Below are 23,904 nucleotides of genomic sequence, written 5' to 3' on the forward strand. Positions count from 1 at the left end.
TACTTTAAAAACTCCTTAGATTTAGAGGATTCAGGGTTAGGCAGTTATTTACCCCTATTATTACAGTATATAGGAGTGGGCTGGCAGAGCCTGAGGGGGAGTGTTAGTAGAGGAGCCCATGGGTCACGTGACCCACCTCCACCTCCTTCTCAGGCAGCCTCTGCCCACTGTAGGCAGCCCACTTCTAGTCAGCTACACATCACCAATATCAACGGATATTGCCTCACCTTGCTGCTCCCACATAACGAATGCGACAATAAGGTTAACCATAGGCGAGATCTTAACTGCGCCTATACCAAATGATAAGCATGATCCAATGGACTCAAATGACCGCACGAGACCGACGCCCAAAGTCAGGGTTTCAATGTCGTCAAAGAATGTGCCCATGAGCCAGTAAACGAACATATAATGTGACTCGTTCATGAACCTGCCTTTGTATCAGCTCGAGTCTCACCCGACGTCCACGAGAAACTTACCGGAAAAGCACGTTGACTGCGAAGCCGCGCCCGAACCCGGGAGAAGTCCAGTCCAAAGTAATCTTCGGAACTGTGTCCCCGTACAACTTCTCGTTGGCGACCTGCCAGGCGAATAGACCCAGCATGATAACTGAAAAGAAAGCCCAGGTGATCCTTGCAAGTTGCGGGCGACTGAAGCACTTCAGGTCGTAGAACCATCCCCAGAACATGTTGGCAGCGGATGCTGCAATGCCAGAGGTCAAGCCGCCCAATGTTCTGGCTCTGACGGAAAAGTACTTTGTGAGGTAGATGCCCTGATATGTGCTGTTCCAGTTGAAGCCAATCAGGATAGGGATCAAGAGGTAAAACTGCTTCTTTTTGAGCAGTTTTAACCATTTGCGGAATTCCCCCATGACAACCTTGTTCTTCGTCGGGTCGGCAATCTTCCTTCCGCCACTGTGGATTACCTTCTGCGGAGGCGATATGAGCAGGGCCAGGGGAAGACCAAGGCATTGGAGGGCAATTAGCACAAGGTAGGTTGAGTATCCCACCTTTCCTCGCTGGCCGTTTTTGGCATTCAAGGAAAGCTGGATAGAGGATCCGAGCAGTTGGCCCAGCTCCCGGAGCCCGAGCCAGATACCAGTGAACTTGCCTCTGTCCTTGATGTCGGCATATCCAAGAGCGATGGCACCTTCAGCCGCCCACAACGCAGACGCGGCAATACCGCAGGTAGCGCCGCCAAACAGGACGAACCATTCGACTCCGTAACGGTTGTTCACGTACATAGAAGCCGAGTAAGGTGCGTAGCCAAGCGTGCCGATGATCAAGACCGTCTTGAGGCCGATTTTGTTGGCCATAATGGCGAAGAAACTGCAGCCGAAGACCATGATACCGAAAGTCAAAGAGTTGGCCCCATTGACGAGGTAGGGCTCCTGTTGACCGCCCGCGCCGGTGCCTTGATAGACCCCGTTAGTACGCGCTGCGCTCGACTTGGTTGCAGTTGCCAGACTTACTGTTGAGCGCATTCCAAATGCCGGGTTGAGTGAACGAAATCAAGCCGACGATGATGACATTGAACAAAGGGCTGCGAAACCAGCGCGTAAAACGCGACACGGGCTTCAAGGGCTGGGAGTCTTGGGCCTCCTGGTCAACCTCGTCAGGCAGCTTTGCGTGGTCGGTGGACGACATTGCTGGCGATCCCGACGCAATGGTAGAGTTCATGCAACTCTGGGGGACTTGGGGGCTGTCCGGCGTTGAGCTTTTTAAGAGAAATGCCAGCCCGTACTACAATCTTACTCTTTAATAACTCAAATCAGCCATCACTAGACCCATATACATCTTGGCAGTTTGCAAGCGACTGATATCTGCCATGTTACATCTGACTGGGTTTTGTTTCTTTGCCCAGGGTCAGTCACTCCGCACCCTGTCAGATACGAGGCCGTTGCCAGATTGGCTGAAAAGATGACTCCGGCGACCTTGGCTCGTATGGCGTCATTAGAGATTGTGATGAGATATCCCAGCCAGCCGGCACAAGCGCGATCTTGTCGGACCTCCCCCCAGAAATTCGAAACAAAAAAGAAAAGGAAAAACGTGGATTGGACCCTTGGAGTGGCATGATGGGGTGGGTTCCAGGTCCGACATGTCGTCGTGCTTGCAAGGATACGATGGCGACATCTGCGAGCGGATGGCGACCTCCACAGTTCGTCATCCCCTGGCTTTGGAGAGCGCAGGACAACCATAGCATAAAAGTGCATCCAGAGTCCCATGATAGAACTTGGGAGTATCTGAATCGTAGGCAAATCCCTCGATAACCCTACTTCGACGTTTTGTGATCTATATCCGTACCGTGACAGCAACCCGCCCCAGACTTCTGGAAATATACTTCAAGATGTGGCCCATCACCATGACGCTCAGGACAGCTCCGTACGACTCGGCGGTTCATTTGAGGGCTCCGTACTCGGAAAATACGGTGTTCCCCTTGTCGTTGGCGGCATCCCGGCCAGATACCCACATAGCGCATCTGGTCGCCGCAATCCAAGAACTCTCATCCAACGAGAAGCTACGAGCTCTGTTATACGAGCATGGTGCGGTCTACTTCCAGAACCTAGGTCTGTAAAATGCAGATGAATTTTCCCAGTTTGCGCACGCGTTTGGCTGGACCGCACACGAAGATATCGGCAACCCGGTTCGACGCACCATCCGTGCCAAGAACGTGGCAACGGCCAATGAAGGGCCCAATACGCAGCCAGTTGACCCTCACAATGAATTCGGATTGAGCCCACATTACCCGGCTTACGTCTTGCTCTTCTGCGCTTCGGCACCTGAGACGGGTAGGTATTCGGCTTGTAAAAAATTGACAGGGTTCTGATGTTGTAGGTGGTGGAACCCCTATCAACAACTCTATTGGACTCTACCGCCTGCTGAAAGACAGGCACCCTGACTTCATCAAAGATGTCGAGAGCAAGGTTGGAATCTTTACCGTGTAGCTCTGCACAAGTTCTTAAGACTTGGGTCAAAGGGCGTCAAGTACCAACGATTCTATCCAAACGGACCCCGTGACCAGACTTCTTCTGAGGGAACCACAGTTTTGCAGGCGTATGGTCGTAAAGTCTTGGACAGCGACGATGCGGAGACTGCTCGAACAAAGATCGAAAACGAAGTGAAACGGTTGTCCACGGCACAGTGGGTCTGTGAAAACCAATTCGACAGTAACCCGATGGGAGATTTGAGGGTTTGGCAACATCTGCCTGGTAGATCACACAGCTCAGAGGGTTGACGAGCAAGTTTGCTAACCGTCTCGAAGCCGTGAGAGATCACCCGCGGACAGGACAGACTGCATTTTTCAACAATGTAGTGTCTCGATTTCTAAATGCGCTTAACGCCGATACGTTGCAACCCCCTCATATCAACAAGGAGGGGCGGTATCAACCGCCGGCATTCGTAAGCTACATGCGGCCCCGCAATGACAACAAGGCTTTCCTAGTGGCTGACTTCCGAAGTACGGCAACAGCTCTGCAATTCGGAGGGAGTTTCTTGATTCGGCTGTTGAAATCATCAAGTGAGTTTAATGCCAGTGCCTGCTCTGTCGCTTTCCTCTAAATCAACATATAGGGAGACGAGAGCTCTAGTCTCGTGGGAAGAAGGCAATGTGTTGCTTTCAGATGTGAGTTAAAGTGAGCCGCCGTCGGTGAAAGAAAATGCTGATATGCGATTAGAATCATGCCGTGCAGCATGCCAGAGAACCCTGGACAGGGTAAGTGGCCTTGGAGATCGACCTCAAGTGCCAGTGATTGATGAAAAACCAGGAATCGGAGATTGCTTGCTAGTCTGTGGGACGAACCAGTTGGATAGGTGCTTTGAGTAGAGTATGCCGACAACGTGCAACAAATGGCAAGAAGAGTCTATGCCGGCCGATACCAGAAATCAGTATCCCATATGGAGAGTTCTGGAGAGTTTAACAAACACAAAGGTGCACGGAAGATATATATAGGTATTAAAACTTTTAGTAATGGGTGGCGTATGTACCTTCTTGAGTGGCTACTACTCAAGATGCTTGCCTATCCTACAACGACGTAGACAAAATAAACTCCAGGACGGGTGTACAGGGACAAAGTAAAATACCGAATGGCCGCATTGTGGAAATCCCAAGACGAAGGAAGGAAAAGCTTCTCTGCATCGTTCGTTGGTGACTAATAATGTTCTTAAAGAACATTGCTCTCACAAGAAACGACGAGTCCAAACTGGGGAACTCCAGTTAACACATATACCAAGATGTACTTCTCTGCAACAACGACTTACGAGATCGAGAGCGCAGCATTTCGGGTACTTTTTGCCAGTGACCAGGCAGGAGGCCTCGAAGCCAGCAATAGTTAAGGGTGCAGTAGAGGCTGTGGTCGCCGTTTAGCCGAGGACCTGGGGGCTCACGCAACGTACAAAGCGTTGGTCTTGGAAACTTACGAGCGACACACTCCAGGGAGGTGGTATCATTGCCCTTGGAACCGCAGCAAAGCGCGGTGCTCAGCTTGCATAGGGTAGGAACGATAGACGCGTCCTCTTGGGCATCGCAGGCCTCCTTGTTCAGCTCATCAGTGGTGCTTTCCACGCTCGTGGGGGCGGCGATCGCAACGGAAGCAAAAAGAGCGAGAAGGTAGGTTGTGGGCTTCATCGTAACGATACTGGGAGATCGGATTCGGTTGATAAAGATTGTGGTGGATGGGGGGGTGAGCTGTTGTAATGGAGATAGACACTCTTTTCAGCTTCGGAAAGGGAAATCGGTTGAATTTATGCCCATGATTCTACTATGCTGAAGTCAAAGTTGGCTTTTGATTGTTGAGAACAGCGACGTCAGTGCCAGTATCCTAGGCTTTAGAATGCCGGGACAAGACATGGTTTTACACAAGGGCAAGCCAGCCCGTCATCTTTTACGCCTTAACTAGTTTTCACCGCGTGGAGCCCGCCAACACATCCTCGTAAACGTCTATTGATTCACGCCAATTAGTCGACGGAATCGTCGGTAAAATACCCTTGACACATCTGTCGCCGTTGGCGGGCGGCAAGTGGAGGCTGATGAATGTCTCGGGCTCACCAAAGTCATTCCTAACGGTCCTACTTGCAAGACAGTCTCAGGATTTCGACTGCCATAGGGGTCGTTGGCTTTCCTATCACCCGCCAAGTCGGAGCAACAAGCAGTTCCTTGACAGCAATGGCGTTTGCAAAATTTCCCGAGCGCTGATGAGTCCCGCGACCAATATCGATGGGGTTGATCCATTCGAATGTTAGTCAATCCGGCTAGTGACGGATCTGCAGCACCATCAATGGGCACAACCTTAGTGTCTCAGTCCTAGCCACATTGGCTTTGATGCCAAGCCTACCGATACGAGGGTCCCTCGCCTGCAGACCATACAATATCACAGTGCTGCGCAACTTCATTCTCGGCTGTGGTCAAATTGCCCCTTTCGCTTGTTCTTGCTTTGGCTCGCCTCCTAATTGAAGGCGCTTGACTGAGGTAGGGGAATGACACGGCCATTCTCGAGAAAGCCAAGGTGTCCAGTATTGTTTTTATTTCTGATCTGCCCATTATTGTTTTGTTGCCTGGCTGGTAGACTCGGCCAGATAGCGAGTTGTGCCGTTCGCCAAGAACGACTGCCGAGCCGCATTAGCCGCAATCAAAGCGGCAGAGCGGTTCGGGAACTCGGGCCATCCACCGGGACAAACGCGACCAATGCGCCGTGGAAAAAAGGCTAGTAAGGAGGTGTCCGAAGTTTCCCCCAAGACCTCAAGACCAACAGCGGCTGGAAAAGGTTGTCGTGAGTGGTTCCTAGCTCAACTTACTAATTAGACTAGCCTCTGCGAACGCAGGTTAGAAGCGGAGTCAGTAGAAAACAAGTCAAGTATACCTCGCTCAGCATCCTTCACGCTGCAGCCAGGATTGACCTACCTCTGCTTGAAGTCAATTCAATCTTGTTATAGTCTGGTCAAACACAGGAGAGTACCTTCGCAATCACAGTTGAAGCGGAAAAGGCATTGAATGTGTGGGTAAGGTAATGATTATAAATCCTATCTTCTTTCAAAACAATTCACCCGGTCCCTAATTCCCTACCGGCTTCTCAACAAGCACTCGCGACAGTGAAGTACTGAGTAGCCAACCAATTCTGAATCGCTGACTAGAGCAGTCTAATCGGATATCGGGATCTAGTGTCAGCCCTATAACCCCATGTTTAAACGACTTGGATCACTCTCCAGCCCGCCCCGAAGCTCTTGGGGCTCTTCAACGTCCCAGTTCATACGTCCCAAACGCGCGCTCAAGAAGCCAGCCTCGCTGCTCAGCGTCCTCACGATAAAGTCCCATGGCAGCGCAATATTGTCGTAAAGCAACCCCAGCTTCTCCAACGACCGCCACCCTTCTCCGGCGTGGCGGTGCCTCAGATGAGACCCGCGGGCGTACCTGGATCACGAAGAAGTCGGAGTTCTCCCTGTGGAAGTGCTCGAACTTCTTGATCGCGGCGATATTTGACGCGTGGTAGGCGGAATAGCCCAGCAGGTGAGGTAAGTGGATCGCGGCGGTGGAGGTATGCACGACGGAGGTAGGGCCGCGGCGGTTGCACTGGCGTCCATGAGGTCGGCCGCGTGCAAGTGGACTCTGGTCTCCGGGTTCAGAGACTCAATGGCGGACATGGTGTCCTCGAGAGACTTGGATGAGCCTCCCAAGATTCTCAGGCTCAAGATGCCCGATTTTGTGAAGGACTACGCGATCGAGGGCGGATACATGAACCGCCATCCGAGACGAAGGTATGCTTTCCTTTGGTTGACAGTTTAGTGCGAGGCGGGGAGATATCTTCATACATCTTTATGCGGTAGGTTCTGGTTGGAGAAGGGAGCGACATAGCCGTTGTGGGAAGCGATTTCTATGCCCGTAGTAGGGATTGTTTGGGAACGCTAGAGCTGATACTATAAAACCCCCAAGGCGAGACATTGTACCTTGTAGCACTTTTATATGCCATCTTCATGGAAACAGGTCGCGTCCACAAAAAGCAAAATCTGTTACGACGTAGTCGCCCGCGCATTGTTCAGTTATCCGTTCATCAAGACAACTTTTACAGGCTCAGACGGGATTTGGAACCTGTCCGCCGGTGCCCACCGCCGAACTCCCCCGAACTTCCGGATAACGTTATGGGTGGGGCTCCGGCAGTTGTCCGTCAGCTAGTGCTTACTTAATTGACAGTGAGAGCACAGTTATTAAACTGTATATGCACCTCTTCCACGTCGAAGCTGATTAATTCAATATTCCTCGCCAACATAAAGGGGGTCGCTCTGATTATCCTTCATGTAACAACGTTGACACGGCGAGTCTCTTTAGCGCATCCCAAATGACATAATGGGGCCGCCCTCAGCAACGGAGATGAGTGCGGCCGACGCTGAGGTGAGCTTTATAATATGCATAAGTGTGTCCAAGGAGACGTGATTGCTAACTGCCCAACACAAGGCTCGACGACGTGCGCGAGGTGTCATTGCCCAGCGGGAGTACCGCAAGCGCCACGCAACCAAGATCCAGACGCTCCAGGACGAGAACCAGAAGCTCAAAGACGCCATCGTCGAGATCCACAGGGCATCTCTAGGGTGTTACGCCATCACCGACCGTCTCAGCGCTGCGCTCTCCAAGGCCCGAGAGCTGGCTGACATCAGCGATGCGCCCGTTGCTGCTGACGGCGACATGGAATTCGACGGTGCTGGGCAAATTGCCCATTCATCGCCCGCGCAGTCTGCCCAACTCAACCCGTCACTGCCGGCTGCCCACATGCCGGCCGAGTTGGGGTGTTCGCCCAATGATGAACCGCGAGGCGGGAAGCTGAGCCCGCGCCTCGACAACGGCCTCTGGCTCGACACGGAGCGTTTGGTCCGCATCTTGGAACCATCAGCAGACACAATGCAATATATCAGCGGGGACACGTACACCATGGCGGGCTACATATTCTGGTCCACCGTGGACTACACCGTCGACCTCTGGAACGCCCAGTCTGCCCCGCAGGCCACCAAGCAACTGGACCGTATCTTCAACCCCTCAAGACCCCTGACCGACCGGAAGTACCTCGTGTCCCTGACCCAGGCGAGGCTGGACTTCAGGCGCAAGGGGCACATGTTCCGCACGCTGTCAGAGCAGTTTGAGCGGATCGCCATGGCGGACCTGTACAAGCGCGTCCTGCACGACTACGAGACCACGGGCGCGCAGCCGCGGTACTGGAAGACGCCAGCTGAGGTGGCAGAGAACCTGCTGAGCCAGCTGACGCCGGACGAGGCCGCGCGGTTCCAGGCCGTACTCGAGGGTGGGGGCACACGCGCCGACAAGGAGATGTTGCGCGCCATGGCCGCCTGGTTCGTTCAGAACTTTGTCTGCTTCGGGGACGGCCCGCGATGGAGCAACATCGGCGTCTCCGTCGCCCTCGGGAGCTGGATCGGGTCGCTGAGGATGGGCTCCCCGGATGCACGAGAAGCGTCCCCGCTTTCGACCGAGACGCCGTCTTGATCACGACCAGGTCGCAAGCTCCTTCCCTCCATGGCACGACGCGTCCCCCCTACTCTACAACTGCATCCGCCGGGCGCGCTGGGCCAAATCACCGTGCCACGCGGGATCATCAAACCTCTCGGCATTTCCTGACAACGAATACGGCGAGGCAACATGGGTGGCGATTCCCCGACACAGGTGCCCTCTGCCCGACGACCAGGCCTCCGGGACGCCGTCGTCGACAAGCGCCTCGCAGACCATAAACGCCTGCCTGCCGTCGAGCCACGATTCCTCCGCCAAGGCCCCGTCCCACGGCCGCTCCCAGTCACCGGCGTAGAAGACGGCCTTGGTCAGTTCGGCGCCCACTTTCTTCTCCCGGAGGAACTCGAACAGCGTGGAGGCGCCGGGGCGGTCGAGCAGCGGCTGCGCCATGGAGTCGAGGCCCCCGCACGGCTCCGGCTCGTCCTCTCTCCACCGCGGACCGGAGTATCCGGGGGAGCTGTCGAGCTGCCGCCGGCACTCGCTCGCGATCTCGAGGAAGACGGTGACGTTGACGACCTTGGGGAAGTTCGTCGCCAGCGCCCCGAGGTGCTCCATCGGCCACGTCCCGTTTCGGTTGACGTCGAGCGTCAGCCTCTCGAGGTTGGGCACCATACGGCCCAGCTCGGCGAGCTCTCCCGGCGCCATGACCATCCGCTGCCGATAGTTGCTCTCCGGCTCCCGCCACTCAAGGCTCGTCAGAGACTGCGCGTGCCGGCGAAGGATGGGTAGCACGGAGGCGCCCGTCTCGTCGCTCGAATGCCACGTCAGAGACGTCAACGAGTTCTCCGGCAGGGCCAGGATGAGGTCCCTGGCCCACGGGCCGCCGCCCCTGATGGTCAACGACCGGAGTGACTTGAGCTGCGAAGCGAGGGCGCGCAGGTCCGGCGATCGACGCCACATGCCTTTCAGGGAAAGCTCTCTGACGTGCGAAAAGTCCATGGCGTCGAGCCAGAGGTCGAGGTTCGTCTTGGCCTTCTGCTCCGGCGACAGCGGAAGCCACCGCAGCCAGTCGCGGACCCGGCCCGAGCCGAGCCACTCGAGAGCGTCCCAGAACCGCGAGCCGGTGGACCAGGGCGGCTGCGACGCCTCCGCCCAGGCCGAGTCGTCGAAGTGGTAGCCCTCGAGGTCCAGTACCTCCAGCACCGACGGGTAGCGCGAAGAGCCGGCGAGGTCAAAGGGGAAGCTCCAGCGGTCGGGGTGGTCGGAGCAACCCAGCGCCGTGATGCGGAGCTTCAGGCTTTTGACGTCGGGGCAGCGGGAGAGGGTATCGTGGACGTCGCGCATGGTCGCGAGGAACGGGTCGCCGGGCTCGCGGCGCCCGTAGTGCCCATCCTGGCCTGACGGCACGACGGTCTCGATGTAGGTCGGACAGCGGGACTCGAGGGCGGAGGCCGAGACGGTACAGAGGAGGAGAGAGAAGAGAAGGACGTTTCGGAGGGTGCAGTGCATCTTGGCGGTGGTATATTCTGTTTGATGTGTCCTAAATCTCGAGTTCGCTCAAGAGGCGCCAGCTATTTGCAAAGGATAGGGCAGTTCTTTGTTTTAGGACAAAGTCGTAAAGGTTATAACGCAGATTACCGTCGACTTATACACCGTGGCGGAGAGGCCACGAATGTCTTTGGCGCGCCGAAGCGCGGTCGGACACCTGGCCAGAATCCTTCTACGCCTCTTAGCTTTAGGCAGCCGTTTGTTGCATCGTGCCAATAGAATTCTCGGCAACTGGCCATGACTCTAGATGGTAGACACCAAAGCCGGATGATCTTCTTCTCATGAACATGGCCAAATACATAACAGTCGGCATGTCCACGTGGAACAGGTCTTGGGCGGGACGACGGTGGGGTCAGCGGCGGTGAGATCTCGTGAGACTCGCTCGCCCCTTTTCCCCATCGGTGATGCATCTTTGTTTTATAGATAGAGTAGTTAAGAGTCGAGAATCACCATGTCCAATCGCACTGACGTCTAACTCATTCTCGATTCTTTCAATTCTGTTGCGCAAGACAATGCGACCCTGGACCGTCTTCGGAAGGCTTCGGCTCTGCAGCCGCTCATTTAACTTTAAAAATACAACTGAGTCGGAACGGCCGGCACATCCGACGCTCTCCAGGACGCGATATACCGTGCGCCGCGACGGATCGTAATCTCAATGTCCTTTCATCTCATATGACTGGACGCATATCGAGCAATCTGATCAAGTACATATAAAACCCACGCCAGAAATCCCCTCTCTAGACAACCTTCCCTGCGGGACCGGCGATGAAGGTCCTCATCGCGACGATGCCCTTCGCGGGGCACATCCACCCGGCACAGCCCATCGCCCGCGCCCTCGTCCGCCGCGGCCACGCCGTCGCCTGGCTCACGTCGGCCTCGCACGAACACCTCGTCACCCCGACCGGCGCCACGTTCGTCGCATCGCCGCCGGCCCTCGCGCGCCACGACGAGACGCCGCTCGCGCCGGAGCCGGGCACCTCGGGGCTCGCCGCCGTCGTCTCCACCCTCCGCCAGCTCTTCCTGGACCGCGTGCCGGACCAGGTCGCCGCCTACCGCGCCGCTATCGAGGAGTTCGGCGCCGACGTCCTGCTGGTCGACCTGACCGCCTACGGCGCGCACTGTCTGCGCGACCTCGGCGGCCCGCCGTACGCGACCCTCGGCATCAACCCGCTCGTCACGCTCGACGCCGAGGTCCCGCCCTGGGGCACCGGGTGGTCGCCGCCCAAGACGCCCTTCGGCCGCTGGGTCAACGCGCTGGCGCACGCGGCCGCGGGCCGGCTGCTCTACCCGAGGCTCACGGCCCCCCTCAACGAGCAGAGGGCGGTGCTCGGCCTGCCGCCGCTGCCGGCGACGGGCTTCTTCGACGCGACGAGGTCGGACGCGCTGCACCTCATGCCCACGACGCCGGCCTTCGAGTTCCCGAGGAAAAACCTGCACCCGGCCGTCACCTTCGTCGGGCCGCTGCTCCCGCTGTTCGGCGACGACGACGACGAGGAGACCGCCCTGCCCGCGTGGTGGGGTGAGATGCTCGCGCACCCGCGGGACAAGGTCGTCCACGTGACGCAGGGGACGTACGCGACCAACGCGGCGAACCTCATCTCGCCGACGCTGTCGGCTCTCCGGGGCCGCGCGGACCTGCTCGTCATCGCGACGACCCCGGACGCGGAGACGGTGTTTCCGGCCGGAACGCTGCCGGACAACGCGCGGGTGGCGGACTTTGTCCCGCACGCCAAGCTCCTGCCCCACGTCGGCGTCATGGTCACCAACGCTGGCTACAACGGCGTGCTCGCGGCGCTGAGCTGCGGCGTGCCGATGGTATGCGCGGGCCGCACCGAGGACAAGGCCGACGTCAGCGCGCGGGTCGCGTGGAGCGGGGCCGGCATCGATCTCGGGACGAACACGCCGGGCGAGAAGGCGCTGGGGGCCGCGGTCCAGCGCGTCGTGTCGGACCCCAGGTACCGGAGGGCGGCCGAGAGGATCCGCGACGATTTCGCCGCGCACAACGGGCCCGAGGAGGCGGCCGACCACCTGGAGAGGCTTGCGGGGCCGGGCCGTAGATGATGGTGCTGGAGATGAGGGCCGAGACGTGAGGAGAAGACGGAGGAGAACCGCCATTTCCGCCTCGAAGCCGAGAGTCACTGCGACCTCGTGGCGTCGAGGACCGGCAAGGGGAGGCTTGGCCATGCGTGTGGGGAAATACGTCACTCCGACGGAATTCACTGTTCGCATTCGGGAGAAGAGGGAGGGGGGGGCTTGGCTCCGTGTAGATGTATGCATGTATGTATGCTAGGGTTTTCCATTGTCCAGCGAGGTATCATTTTCCTATCAAAATTCCAGACTACTCTATGCTCCCAAAATAAAGAAAAACACCAGGCACGCCATGAATGCGCCGATGCAAAGCCATGTTTCGTACTGAATGCGGTTGCGCGCTCTTGTGCAGCTGATGGACCACCAGCTTAGAAGCTCTTGACCTTCTGCATGCTGCCCTCCTCTACGAGAGCCTTGTGCATGTCAAAGGTGTTGAAGAGCAAGTGAGGCTCGTGACCCATGCCCTTGCGGAGGCACTCGAACTCGGCCTTGTCAAGGTAGCGCTCCAGTATGGGCCGGTAGATGGGGTGGGCGCAGTTCTTGATGATGACGCGAGCGCGCTCGCGGGGGCTCAGGCCGCGGACGTCGGCGAGGCCGTTCTCGGTGACGACAACGTCCAAGTCATGCTCAGTCTGATCGATGTGGGTGCACATGGGGACGATTGTGCTGACTCCATGGGGGTCCGTCTTGGAGGGGCGGGTGGAGGGAGTGTGCATGATGCTGTACTTTGCGTTGCGGAGGAAATCGGCGCTGCCGCCGAGGCCGTTGAGCATGCGGGAGCCCAAGACGCAGGTGCTGTTGGCGTGGGCGTAGATGTCGACCTCGACGGGGGTGTTCATGCCGATGACGCCGAGGCGGCGGATGATCTCGGGGGAGTTGGAGACGCTCTGGCTGCGGAGGAGCAGCTTGTTGTGATAGCTGTCCCAGTTGTCGTAGAAGCGCTGGAAGCCGTCGGGGGAGAAGCGGACCGAGGTGGCGGTGGCGAAGTCGAGATGGCCCGAGTCGAAGAGGTCGAGGAAGGTGTCCTGGATGACCTCGGTCCAGACCTTGAGGTTCCAGAAGTTGGAGTCCTTGAGGCCGCCGACGACGGCGTTGGCGATGTTGCCGATGCCGGACTGCAGGGGGAGAAGGCTCTTTGGCAGGCGGCCGTGGGTGACCTCGTGCTCGAAGAACTCGATGAGATGGCTGGCAATGGCACGCGAGGAGGCGTCGGCCGGGGTGTTGGGGGCGGTCTGGTCGGGGTAGTCGGACTCGATGATACCGACGACCTTTTCCGTGTCGATGGGGATGGAGGTGCGGCCGATGCGGTCCTCAACGCCCATGATGAGGTAGGGCTTGCGGTGTGGGGGCCGGTCGGTCATGGTGATGTCGTGCAGGCCGTCGAAGCTCGGCAGCGCGGTGTTGACCTCGATGATGATCTTGTCGGCCATCTGCACCAACTCGGGGGTGGCGCCGACGGAGGCGCCGGGGACGATGCTGCCATCCTCCTTGATGTCGGTGGCCTCGACGACGACGACGTCGAGGTTCTTGTTGGGGCGTTCCTTTGTGTAGAAGCCGTAGACGAGGTCGACGGGGAACTGGGACAGATGCCTGTCGTGGAAGTGGATGCGGCCCTCATTGATACCCTTGGAGATGGCCTTGCCAACCTGGTGAGGGCTTCGTCGCTCAATCATGTTGAGGCCAGCCCAACGGTTCTCCGTCTCGGCACCGGAGGAGGCACCGACGAAGAGGCTGTAGCGCAGCTGGCCCTGGAGGCTGTTCTGCTCGACGTGGTCGGCGAGGAAGGTGGGAATCTTCTTGGGGTAGCCGACGCCGGTGAAGCCGGACCAGCCGATGTAGGCGCCGTTGGGGAAGTGTTGGAGGAGGTCTTGGGGACGGGAGAGCTTGTTCAGCAACGATGCGCGTTTGACGCGAGACCGCAGGGCGGCCGAGGCGACGGGAGACGCCATTGTGAGACGATGTGAGGTTATGTTTTTGGTGGTGAGAGTCGAGAAGCAAATGCGAAGCAGAGACGACCAGACGGCGGCAGGACGGAGAAAAGAGAGAGAGGAGAGGGAGAGGAGGAGTTTTACAAGAGGGTCGAAGAAGCCCCGTGGAGACGAAGAGAGGGGAGATGGGATGACAAGCTTAGCCAAAGGACTGGTCAAGGGGTAGAAGGGCGAGAGGAATAACAATACTGTTAGGGCAGAAAGTTGGTGCCAAGGTGTAGATATACATATATATATATATATATATATATATATATATATATACCTCTATGTGTATAGTGTCAACTACTCATGTCCAGGAAGGAAAGAGGGAAGAAATAAAAACGCCAGCCGTTGGTTGGTTGGTTCCCTATTTTTCTTCAGGTGAGAGATATGAGAGGCGACACGAAGATCAGATCAGGTCACTTTCATGGAGCCCCTCGGTGGGGAATGACGCAGGCCTGGCAGGGGGGAAGCTTCTTATGATATAGCTGCGAGCGTTCTTTTTGTGAGGTGCACACGCTCCTCTGATACATTATGTCAGCACGTGCGCTGGTCTGATTGGCTCAACGGGGCAACGGCTCGGTAACAGTCGGTAACATGCCGTCCCGTAGCCACTGAATGTGCCTATTTACAGTGTGGGAATAATCTTGGCTACAAGCGATTGACCAATGATGGGGCTGGAAAGTGACGCCAAAAGACAGGACTCAGAGCTGGGCTCAGGATTCATTCGGTCACGTTGTTGGTACCTCAGGTTTGTTTGTGCCTTGGTTATCTATTCAAATTCATTCATTCATCAACATCAACAATTGTTTGAACCAACATCAACAATTTGCAAAGCCGCCAACGTTGGAATTTGCCCACCAACCTTTGTTTGCATCCCATATCGTGGACCTCGAAACAGTCCGCCCCCCACCGTCCAAGCATCGCATCAGGGGGGGCTCCCCGTGCAACAATGAACAGGGGGGCCTCAACAAACCAGAACTTCCGTACATGCGAGCCATTCTTTCGGCACAGCTCGGCCGGACGAATCTCGGCTTTGCTTCCTCGACGCCTCTGTCTCTTCTCTCCTCAAGCACACTCACTACACTACCCTCGCGCTCGCGCGCCGGGACCCACTTCTTCCCGGACCATCTCCGCATGCCTTGGACCAGTGTCCGTCCATGCACACAAACCCAGACATCTGTTTGGTTTCATACGCTTTGCTGACAATATATCATCGCACAGTGGCTCGGGAATGACTTCAAACTCTTCCGGGATATCGATAAAATGTTTCTGATACATCATCTCCCTTTCTACTCCGGAATCTTGGCCTCCTCCGCAGGGACCCCCGCCTTCCATCGGTATGTCGCCGCCACGTGCTGGTCCAGTGGGCCCGTCTGCCCTTTCTTGCGGTAAAAGTTCTCTCTGTACGTGCCGCCGGGGACGGCGTAGTCGTCCCAGAACAGACCCCGCCGCCGCAGCTCGGGCAGTAGCAGGTCAATGATGTCCTTAAACGACTGCGGGAAGAGGGCGTATGCCTGTGCTCAAAAGTCAGCCTGCGTTATCTCGACACCTTTCGTCCGTCCACGAGGAAGCAAGAAGGAAAGGGGGGGGAGAGAAAAAGGGAACGCAGCATCTCCACTTACAAAGTTGAAGCCGTCGACGTCGGCCTCCTTGATCCACACCTCGAGCCCGTCAGCCACCTGTGCTGCCGTTCCGACCAGGACGGGTCCGTTGCCACCGATGCTAACGTGCTCCGCGATCGTGTGCTTCGTCCATTTGGCCGTGCCCGGAGAGAACCGCGCGTAGCCCTCCACCGTCGACTTGACCGCGTTGCTCTCCACCTGCCGCAGCTCCTCTTCGTCGCCGTACTTGCTCAGGTCGATGCCCGTCCACCCGCCAAAGAGCGCAAGCGCGCCCTCGTGCGACGCGTACTGCCGGTAGCCCGCCAGCTTCTGTTGCGCCTCCTCCTCCGTCGCCCCCAGCACCGGCGTCACGAGCGCGAGCACCTTGATGTCATGGCCGGACCGCCCATACTCGGCTTGCGCGAGTGCCCGGATCTCGGCCACGTTCTTGGCGCAAACGGCCGGTGCGTGCGCCGACACGAAGATGGCCTCGGCGTGCTGCGCCGCGAACTGCTTGCCCGCCTTAGATGCCCCCGCCTGCAGGAGGAGCGGCGTGCGCTGCGGGCTGGGCTGTACGATGTGCGGGCCCGGCACGCTGAAGAAACGGCCCTTATGGTTGATCTTGCGGACCAGCTCGGGCTGCGTGTAGACGCCCGACTCGCGGTCGAGCTTGACGGCGTCGTCGCGCCACGAGGACTCGAAAAGCTTGTACATAACCTTGATGTACTCCTCGGCCTGCGCGTACCTGTCGTCGTGCTGCGCTCGTTAGCAGCTGGACCCGCGGTCCGCTGGGCCGGTCGAGGGAAACTCACCTGGGGCTGTTGGGTGAGGCCCATATTCTTCGCCGCCGAATCCAGGTAGCTGGTAACGATCTGCACCACGTTAGCCGTGCCATCTACTTCACTCGGTCTTGGTCACCAACATTCCATCCCAAGCTGTAACAGTGTCAGTTTAAAGAGCACCGTCGGATGGGGAAGGTGACGAGGACACGTACCGGCCACCGCTGAGATGGTCGACCGTCGACAACCGTCTCGCCAAGTGGTAAGGCTGCTCATATGTCGTCGAAACCGTCACGCCGAAGCCGATGCTCTTGGTTACGGCGGCCATGGCAGCGACGGGCGCCAATGGCTCGTTAACGGGCCATTGGGCCCCCGAGATCATGGCGGGGTCGAGAGATTGCGAGTACACGTCGTAGCCACCTGTTTTCGCACGTCAGTAACGCCATCAGAGGGGGCGTGGGGAGTCTCGGGCAATTGTCCTACCGAGAACATCGGCTATGAAGATTCCGTGGAACTTAGCCTCCTCGAGCAGCTTCGCGAGCTCAACCCAATGACTGATCTCGTTGAAGCGCCATGACTGGTCGTCGGGGTGTCTCCAGAGCCCAGGAGACTGGTGTCCGCTGCCTACATCGCGGCTGTCAGCTGCGGCCTGTCGTCCACTTTGCTCGGCGAGGGAAGACGCGGGGCTTCTTACACATCTCCACAAAGGCATTGAGCACGAGGCTCTTCTTCGGCTTGCTTCCCGTTGTCTCGGCCATGTCTGCTTTGGTGTGTTAGTTCTGGTTATGCTTGTATTCTAAATGCACGCTCTGCTTCCCTCCTGTAATGTTCTGGGAGAATATGAGGGTTCTGGTCACAGCAGAAGCTCCCAGACAAGAAAAAGATTTTGAGCTGTCCTGTCCTCGGCGGCCGCGGGGTAACAATAGGGCTTGGAGGCGTGCGCGTCGGAACCTGGCATGGCGTGACGCAGTTTGGAGACTTCCCACGGTCTGGTCTGGCCTGGCGAGTTACCCCAAAATGCCCCCCCACTCCCGATGTTCGGCGTGGGTCCGGTACCGTGGAGCCGGGGTGATGATGCCACCGGACGGCTCGGTGGCGCAAGACGCACGACGACACACGATGGGCAAACTACGGACCCCGCGCCAAATGCTGCCAAGCTGCCAGGGAAGCTCCTGCACGCAAGCCTCGCATAACCCCCCTCAGAGCCCCCATCCCTACTTATCTCCAGCTAATGACACCTCGGGCTGTTAAGCTACAAAGTTTCACAGCTACCTTGAGAGAAAAAGGACGCCAACGATCCCGGTCGGCAACTGCGTGGACTGGAGCCCAGAGGTTAACGTGAGGCCATCACGTCATGTTAGTTCCGATGAGATGGCCCGGCCGGAGACTCGCGGGTCTATCTTTGCCGCACGCTGATGGACCGGCGCTACCCACCCCTGACAGATCGTGCGATTACTCTGCGAATCAGTGCGGGCACCTGTGACGAAGTGATGTTGCGGGTTCGATTCGCCAATTGCAAGCCGATGAATTACAATTGTCCCGATAACACTCGCGATGAGCATCTTAGTGACGCGTCAATCTGTCAGGGTTTAGCTCTTGAAGGAGGAATGCCATTTGATGAAGGTTTAGACCCAATTAATTCATTCAATCAAACAGGCTGCCTCTACGGCAGAATAGAACACCATTGTCTCGACTATCCGTACCCGCCCGCCGAAATCCTTTACCAAATCCCGGCATCTTGGTTACGTTTTTTATCCGAGTGTGTCACCCACGCCTAGTGCTGTTTGGTATCCAACTCGCCGTCTTCGCTCGACAACACAGCATCGACCTCCCGCACCTCCTCGACGTGCGCCTTCAACCCGGAGCCGAAGTGCCTCAACACAAGCCACGCGGGCCCAATGGCCACGGCCCACAACGCAAAATTGAAGTAGATACCGCCAACCTCGCCGAATATCGTGAGGGACGTGAGCCCGTAGCTGACGGCCTGCCACGCTGATTCCACGCCACGGAGGAGGGCAGCGTAGCGGATGACTTCCTCTTCGCCCTTGGCCAGGTTCGTGACGATGAAGTATCTTGTTTTCGTTAGCGTGGTGGTCCACCAGATGCAGATGCAGGCAATGACTAGGGGCTGGGGGGGGGGGGGGGGGGGGGGGGGGGGGGAGAGTGACATACAGGAAGAGGTAGTTGAGCTGGAACCCTATCGTAAGGAGTATGTAGACGGCGAAGGCAGCGCCGAAGCCCGGGCTGGCCCAGTCGTGCGTCGGGCGCGTCTCACGGAAGCGCGTCGCGAGGATGGTGATCCAGAGCCACCAGGCGCCCTGTGTGACGACGAGGCCCCAAAAGGTAGACCGGGTGCGCGTCTTAAGCGAGACCTTGGCACGGTCGAGCCAGTGCTGTGGTGGGAGTCAGTCTCTTGTACGGGTCTTCACTCAATATCTTTCCGGATGTAACTCACGCCGAGGAGATTGCCCGAAATCACGGCGACGACACCGGACAGGAAGGAGCCCAGGGCCCTGGATCGAACAGAAAACCATGCTGCACAATCGCGCGTCAGTACTGTGCCTCCCTCCGCAAGTGAGAGCGGGCTCGGCGTGACTTACTCGCAAGGTAGGTGAAGAAGACCGCCTCGGCGAAGACGGCCTGGCCGATCCAAAGGACGATGAGGAGGAACTTTGGCGTGAACAGGTTCCGCGTCGTGGCCTTGATTTCGTGCCACGGGTTCTCGAGGATGGCCAGGCTGACCTTTCGCCCATCCTGCCGCTCGACCTGGTCCGGCTTGTTGAGGAACAAGCCGACGAACGGGCCCGCCGCCTGGATGGCGATGAAGACGATGAAGACGGTGTACGAAACCTTGCCGGCCTGGTCGTTGCTCGAGTTGAGGCCGAGATTGATGGCGCCGCCGAGGATTTGGCCGCACAGGCGGTAGGTGAGCCAGTAGCCCAACGCCTTGCCGCGGTTCCAGGGCTCGGGGTACGCGATGGCGATGGCGGCCTCGGCCATCCAGAAGACGCCGGCCGAGATGCCGCAGAGGGCGGCGCCGAGGAGCATGAGCCAGTCGATGCCGTAGCGGTTATTGGTGTACAGGCCGGCGGCGAAGGGGGCGTATCCGATACTGTTGGTGAGAGGTATCGCACGTCAGCACACGAAATCCATTCTCGAACCGCGCGCCGCGGGTCGGGTAAGAATGCTCACGTTCCAAAGATCAAGGCGCCCTTGATCCCGATGTAGTGGACGATCGCCGAGGAGAAGTAGCACGACACGACCATGAGGCAGAACGTTAGGGCGTTGGCGGCGTTGACGACCTTGGGCGAGGCGGCACCGCCGGCGCCGAGGGAGTTCATCGCGCCCCAGATGCCGGGCGCCGCGAGGTTGCACAGACCGAGGATGGTCATGTTGTAGAACGTCGAGCGGTTCCAGTGCACTGCCAACGCTTCATGTCAGTCTTTCTTTTTCTCTCTTCTCCAGAGGCCGGAGAACGATGCAGCAGCGAACGGGGAGGGCTGGCTGACCTGGGTGACGCTCCAACTTGGGAGGGATGGCATGGCCCGCGTGGGCGTCGGCGTATTCTGCCATCTTGACTTGTCTGTTCCGTTGGGTACTTGGAGGACGAAGAGGTTGATGTCGGAGGACAACAGTTTAACTCAAAAAGACATTGACCGAGTCCTGAACAGCCGGGGCTCTATAACCACAACAGGAACCCTCCGTCTTATGCATCAGACCAGGCAAGCTCGCAAACTGGGTATGCAGGGATTGGGTGCCATCGTCGGGGCTTCTGTTAGAAAGACGCGATTGATGTGGCATCGCCATGTGCCGGAGCCGGGTGCAGGGTCCAGACGAACTCTTTTCCCTTTGCCCTCTCTTTTGGAACCATCCCAGTCCCATCTCATAGGCTACCACCAATTGTGCAATATCTCAGTGTTTGAAGCCAATATTGTCAGGCAGTTTGTAGAAATCCCTGTTTGGGGGGGGAAGGCTTGGTTGGGTGGGCAGCTCTCTTCGGTGTTGCGAGATCAACCGGGTTCAGCACGCCATTCCGCTGCCGAAGCACGAATGGCGCTGTGCTACTACGCACATCCGTCTACCCCTTTCCACCACCTCGGGTACCTAAGTAGCGAATATCGAAGGGAAAAGATGCGAAAGCTAGGAACAGAATTGGGCGGGCAGGCCTTTCTGGGACTATGCAGCCGTCTCGGCTGTCCCCAAGCAAAACGTGGGACGAACGCATGTGGCTTCGAGTTGGCTCAATGATCTGTATTAAATCATGGGCTCAGTAAGGTTATAATCGGGACGTTTCCACCAGTAAAGGTTTGATGTCGACGCCCGGTTTAAAGGATCCGGGTGGGATACGGCGACATCCGGAAGGCGACAAGGGCGAGACTCAGTTCATTCTGATAATTGGGACTAGGTATTGACTTACAAAATCTCGAAAGCCATGTGGTAGGATCAAGTGTTCCTTGAGGCGGTCCAAATGACAAGTTCAATGACAAAGACTCGATGCTATCGACAAGGCAAAGGTCCTCAATTATAGAAAATGAAGCCAACTTCTTTCCTCAATGTCGATGACCTCTCTCGGCCCAATGTCTCTATTCTCGGGTTACAGCCTCTATGGCACACTCCACCAGCTCTCATGAACATCCTTGGGATCGACACCGCCAGCCTTCAGATACGGTGTGACATCCGCCTCCGGATCCAATTCTTTCCTCGTGCAGCCTTTGCCAAAGTACCACAAGAAGGGGTTTTCCGAGTCCCCGACATACTCATACTCGAAGTCCTCCCACCTGGGTTCCCGCTGCACAATCGTCGCCAGCGTCGCCGACCCCGGCCACAAGCCGTGGATCCTCGACCCGGCCTTGCCGCTGTTGTACCACGAGCTGCAGTTCTCCGACAGCACCGTCGTCGCGAAGAAGGCGTCCGAGTACTGCGTGAAGTTGTCGGCCGCCCTCCTGGTGGGCTGGATGCTCTTGATGCCCTCGCGGCCCGCCTTGCGCAGGATCCGCGCAAAGTACGTGATCTGGTTCTCGACGTTGTGCGGGACCGTGCCGGAGCGGCCGCTGCCGTTGGGCCCGTGGATGAAGAGCAGGTTGGGGAAGCCCGGGGTGGCGGAGCCGAAGTAGGTGTAGGGCCCGTCGGGCTGCCAGACCTGCGCGAGGTCCCGGCCCCTGGCCGTGATGGGGAACGGCGGCGCCATGTCGACGTTGGCGCCCGTCGCGCAGAAGATGGCGTCGACCTCGCGGTGCCTGCCGTCCTCCGTCTCGATGCCGGTCTCGGTGAAGCGCCTGATCCGTGTCTGGATATAGTCCGTCTTCTCCGAGGTAATGGCCTCGAGGTAGCCCGGCCCGGGGGTCAGGCGGCGGCAGTGCGGCGAGAAGTCGGGAATAAGCGCGTCGATGAGCTCGGGCTTCTTGGTGAGCCGGTCGTTCATGAACTTGCGGAATGCCTCCCGCGCCTCGTCGTTCTCGCTCGACCCCTTGAGCCAGCTGCCGAAGTGGCGGAAGTACTTGCTCTCCTGCCCCTTGCGGTACTCGAGATATGCCTCCGGGTTTTTGCGGAAGGTCTCTCTGAGGTCTTCAGGAATGGGGATCGGCTCGATCGACGTCTCATCGCCGGCGAAAGACGCCGTGATCCACGTCTTGTTTCTTGCGTAGTGGTCCAGGTGCGAGACGACCTTGTGCAAGTTGGACGTGAGCTGGATGCCGCTGGCGCCGTTGCCAATCACGGCTACTTTCTTGTCTCTTGGGTCGAAGGTGGGATCCCAGTTCGAGGCATGCCTGAGCACGCCCTTGAAGTCTTTGATGCCGGGGTAATCCGGCAGCTTCCAGGCGTTGAAGCGTCCGATGGCTGTCAGGACGAATTCGGCTTCCTCGATCCGGATCACGTCCGTCTTGAGGTCGCGAATGGTGATCTGCCATATGGAGCGTGAATCGACCCAGTTCAGACCCTCGACGCGCTGCGAGAGCTGGAGGTACTTGTAGACGTCATATTTGCGCGCCAGGCCCTGCCAGTAGTTACGGATCTCGGCGCCCTGGGCGAATTCCTCTGTCCACTGGGTGTTTGGATCGAAGGTCGACTGGTAGACGTGAGCCGGTACGTCGCAGCGGACGCCGGGGTATATGTTCTCGAACCAAGTTCCGCCCTATATCCTTGATATCAGTCGTTGGGGGTATCTCATGTTTCTAGGGTCAAATCGGGTGCCTACCACGTCCGCGTTCTTTTCATAAACCGTGAGCTTGATGCCAGGGACCTTTGCTGGAAGGAGGATCCCCGCGAGGACTCCAGAGAGCCCTGCGCCAACGACGGCTACCCGTAGCTCTCGAGGCTCATCTATGTACCTGTTCACGAGCTTGATTGGGTATTCGTTGTAAATGGACTTTGGCGGCGTGAGAAGCGAGTCTACAGCTCGGTCGATGAGCGTCTGCTGGTCAAGGCCGCGTTTGGTGGGTGTCTCGAGTGCAACTCCGTTTTCACTGCTGCTGCTTTCTCCCAGTGCCTCGCTAGTCGCCGGCGACGATGCTGTCTCAATGTGGTCACCCATTGTGGAAAATTTATTACGGTTACTTGTAACTTCAAAAACTAGGTTCCGAAGCCCGATGGTTCTCGGATGGCTTCAAACCCAGCTCGACAACAGGCGAGATGGGAAACCTCCATTTTGTCCAACGACTACTCTTCCTCTCGCAGGACCGGGCATCGGAATCACGTCAGAGACGTGCTCGAACGCGTTACACACCGGAGGAGGGGTCGTTCTGAGCTCTCGAGCTTGCTTCAACCCGGGACCACCTCGTCGGTCGCAAGCATCCTATCAGAGACAAGATATTGTTATCTTGAGCAACAGCTTGACACTCGGGAAAGCTACCCACCCCACCAGAAGCTTTCCTCCCGATCCCCGCTGCTGATGGTGTGGGTGATCCTACGCTGTGGCTGTTGTTGGAGGTGAGGTGCGTGGGATATGGGGAGCACGCCATCTCCCCACTCTCTTGGGGAATACCCAGGGACGCTTAACCCCCAATCTGCAGTCCCGTCTGTCCTCAGATCGTAGCTCCAATACCACACACATCCGGGGCCCGGTTTCCGCGAGGGGTTTCAGCTTGCCTGCTTTTCTCTTTAAATCTGCAGTATGTAGGCTTGTCTCCAATTCTGCACGGTGATGGAGAGAGCCATGGGTGATGCCAGCCGGTGGCGTCGGCAGGGATGCCCGGGTCAAGTGGTCTATCGAAACAAAAAGGCGCGGCACCGTTCCTCTTTACATTTGATTGACTATCACATCAATGAGCTCTGAAATGGTGCAATGGCTTATCCTCCGCCTTCCTGCATTACTGCAACGTCTTGCAGCGTCCTGCCACTCGCGGGCCGGGGTTGGCGACGCCATTCCGCGGTAGCCTCCGATATTTCGCCTTCAGGAACGTCAAAGCCAAGTTCCGCTCTCCGGTTTTAAACGAAAACCATGCTTAGGCCTATATTCAAGGCTCTGGAAAATGTTCCGTA

At 57.6% G+C, this 23,904-nt stretch overlaps 11 protein-coding genes across 11 annotated transcripts; 4 read left to right on the forward strand and 7 right to left on the reverse strand.

Annotated features, from left to right (window-relative positions):
* Positions 1–96: 96 nt before the first annotated feature.
* LY79DRAFT_571398 (major facilitator superfamily domain-containing protein) lies at positions 97–2,003 on the reverse strand. The gene is made up of 3 exons (XM_060559243.1): positions 1,469–2,003; positions 477–1,410; positions 97–427 (listed from the first exon to the last, which is right to left on the reverse strand). Exons 1-3 carry the CDS (start codon positions 1,674–1,676, stop codon positions 193–195), a joined length of 1,377 nt encoding a protein of 458 aa, XP_060407920.1. The 5' UTR covers positions 1,677–2,003; the 3' UTR covers positions 97–192.
* Positions 2,004–2,343: 340 nt separating this feature from the next.
* LY79DRAFT_679488 (uncharacterized protein) lies at positions 2,344–3,865 on the forward strand (the record flags this gene model as incomplete). Its single annotated transcript, XM_060564521.1, is given in 7 exon segments — positions 2,344–2,563; positions 2,579–2,751; positions 2,917–3,205; positions 3,259–3,395; positions 3,455–3,513; positions 3,567–3,618; positions 3,671–3,865. 7 exon segments carry the CDS (start codon positions 2,344–2,346, stop codon positions 3,710–3,712), a joined length of 972 nt encoding a protein of 323 aa, XP_060407921.1. The 3' UTR covers positions 3,713–3,865.
* Positions 3,866–4,093: 228 nt separating this feature from the next.
* On the reverse strand, positions 4,094–4,838 carry LY79DRAFT_70450 (uncharacterized protein). The gene is made up of 3 exons (XM_060564981.1): positions 4,413–4,838; positions 4,254–4,342; positions 4,094–4,195 (listed from the first exon to the last, which is right to left on the reverse strand). Exons 1-3 carry the CDS (start codon positions 4,618–4,620, stop codon positions 4,157–4,159), a joined length of 336 nt encoding a protein of 111 aa, XP_060407922.1. The 5' UTR covers positions 4,621–4,838; the 3' UTR covers positions 4,094–4,156.
* Positions 4,839–7,329: 2,491 nt separating this feature from the next.
* Positions 7,330–8,475, forward strand: LY79DRAFT_594753 (uncharacterized protein; the record flags this gene model as incomplete). Its single annotated transcript, XM_060561725.1, has 2 exons — positions 7,330–7,374; positions 7,438–8,475. 2 exons carry the CDS (start codon positions 7,330–7,332, stop codon positions 8,473–8,475), a joined length of 1,083 nt encoding a protein of 360 aa, XP_060407923.1.
* Positions 8,476–8,529: 54 nt separating this feature from the next.
* LY79DRAFT_528226 (uncharacterized protein) lies at positions 8,530–9,945 on the reverse strand (the record flags this gene model as incomplete). The annotated part of the gene is made up of 2 exons (XM_060556002.1): positions 8,530–9,012; positions 9,076–9,945. The coding sequence occupies 2 exons, from the start codon at positions 9,943–9,945 to the stop codon at positions 8,530–8,532; spliced, it is 1,353 nt and encodes a 450-aa protein (XP_060407924.1).
* An 804-nt stretch (positions 9,946–10,749) lies between these two features.
* On the forward strand, positions 10,750–12,045 carry LY79DRAFT_674492 (PdmS protein; the record flags this gene model as incomplete). The annotated part of the gene is made up of 1 exon (XM_060564313.1): positions 10,750–12,045. One exon carries the CDS (start codon positions 10,750–10,752, stop codon positions 12,043–12,045), a length of 1,296 nt encoding a protein of 431 aa, XP_060407925.1.
* A 209-nt stretch (positions 12,046–12,254) lies between these two features.
* On the reverse strand, positions 12,255–14,310 carry LY79DRAFT_571412 (acetyl-CoA hydrolase/transferase domain-containing protein). The gene has a single exon (XM_060559244.1). It carries the CDS (start codon positions 14,019–14,021, stop codon positions 12,441–12,443), a length of 1,581 nt encoding a protein of 526 aa, XP_060407926.1. The 5' UTR covers positions 14,022–14,310; the 3' UTR covers positions 12,255–12,440.
* A 1,016-nt stretch (positions 14,311–15,326) lies between these two features.
* LY79DRAFT_70557 (dibenzothiophene desulfurization enzyme A) lies at positions 15,327–17,511 on the reverse strand. The gene is made up of 7 exons (XM_060565007.1): positions 17,120–17,511; positions 16,909–17,049; positions 16,641–16,845; positions 16,569–16,581; positions 16,459–16,518; positions 15,668–16,402; positions 15,327–15,559 (listed from the first exon to the last, which is right to left on the reverse strand). Exons 1-7 carry the CDS (start codon positions 17,181–17,183, stop codon positions 15,335–15,337), a joined length of 1,443 nt encoding a protein of 480 aa, XP_060407927.1. The 5' UTR covers positions 17,184–17,511; the 3' UTR covers positions 15,327–15,334.
* A 688-nt stretch (positions 17,512–18,199) lies between these two features.
* LY79DRAFT_594758 (major facilitator superfamily transporter) lies at positions 18,200–19,998 on the reverse strand (the record flags this gene model as incomplete). Its single annotated transcript, XM_060561726.1, has 6 exons — positions 18,200–18,497; positions 18,598–18,818; positions 18,881–18,960; positions 19,026–19,537; positions 19,618–19,846; positions 19,935–19,998. The coding sequence occupies 6 exons, from the start codon at positions 19,996–19,998 to the stop codon at positions 18,200–18,202; spliced, it is 1,404 nt and encodes a 467-aa protein (XP_060407928.1).
* Positions 19,932–20,815, forward strand: LY79DRAFT_70632 (uncharacterized protein). The gene has a single exon (XM_060565022.1). It carries the CDS (start codon positions 19,966–19,968, stop codon positions 20,671–20,673), a length of 708 nt encoding a protein of 235 aa, XP_060407929.1. The 5' UTR covers positions 19,932–19,965; the 3' UTR covers positions 20,674–20,815.
* Positions 20,816–21,028: 213 nt separating this feature from the next.
* On the reverse strand, positions 21,029–22,957 carry LY79DRAFT_528247 (4-hydroxyacetophenone monooxygenase; the record flags this gene model as incomplete). Its single annotated transcript, XM_060556003.1, has 2 exons — positions 21,029–22,558; positions 22,622–22,957. 2 exons carry the CDS (start codon positions 22,955–22,957, stop codon positions 21,029–21,031), a joined length of 1,866 nt encoding a protein of 621 aa, XP_060407930.1.
* Positions 22,958–23,904: the final 947 nt, after the last annotated feature.

This window comes from Colletotrichum navitas (genome assembly GCF_030913465.1).
Source record: "Colletotrichum navitas strain CBS 125086 chromosome Unknown LY79scaffold_125, whole genome shotgun sequence".
NCBI classification, from domain to species: Eukaryota; Fungi; Ascomycota; class Sordariomycetes; order Glomerellales; family Glomerellaceae; genus Colletotrichum; species Colletotrichum navitas.

Coding starts and splice junctions, on each gene's coding strand:
- LY79DRAFT_70450 (XM_060564981.1), bottom strand. CDS start 4,620: ATGAAGCCCACAACCTACCTTCTCGCTCTTTTTGCTTCCGTTGCGATC. Junction 4,343..4,412: donor CTCCCTGGAGTGTGTCGCTC/GTAAGTTTCCAA, acceptor CGGCGACCACAG/CCTCTACTGCACCCTTAACT. Junction 4,196..4,253: donor AATGCTGCGCTCTCGATCTC/GTAAGTCGTTGT, acceptor GGAGTTCCCCAG/TTTGGACTCGTCGTTTCTTG.
- LY79DRAFT_571398 (XM_060559243.1), bottom strand. CDS start 1,676: ATGAACTCTACCATTGCGTCGGGATCGCCAGCAATGTCGTCCACCGAC. Junction 1,411..1,468: donor CATTTGGAATGCGCTCAACA/GTAAGTCTGGCA, acceptor GGGTCTATCAAG/GCACCGGCGCGGGCGGTCAA. Junction 428..476: donor GCAGTCAACGTGCTTTTCCG/GTAAGTTTCTCG, acceptor ATACAAAGGCAG/GTTCATGAACGAGTCACATT.
- LY79DRAFT_70557 (XM_060565007.1), bottom strand. CDS start 17,183: ATGGCCGAGACAACGGGAAGCAAGCCGAAGAAGAGCCTCGTGCTCAAT. Junction 17,050..17,119: donor CAATGCCTTTGTGGAGATGT/GTAAGAAGCCCC, acceptor GCCGCGATGTAG/GCAGCGGACACCAGTCTCCT. Junction 16,846..16,908: donor CTTCATAGCCGATGTTCTCG/GTAGGACAATTG, acceptor GTGCGAAAACAG/GTGGCTACGACGTGTACTCG.
- LY79DRAFT_70632 (XM_060565022.1), top strand. CDS start 19,966: ATGGCCCGCGTGGGCGTCGGCGTATTCTGCCATCTTGACTTGTCTGTT.
- LY79DRAFT_571412 (XM_060559244.1), bottom strand. CDS start 14,021: ATGGCGTCTCCCGTCGCCTCGGCCGCCCTGCGGTCTCGCGTCAAACGC.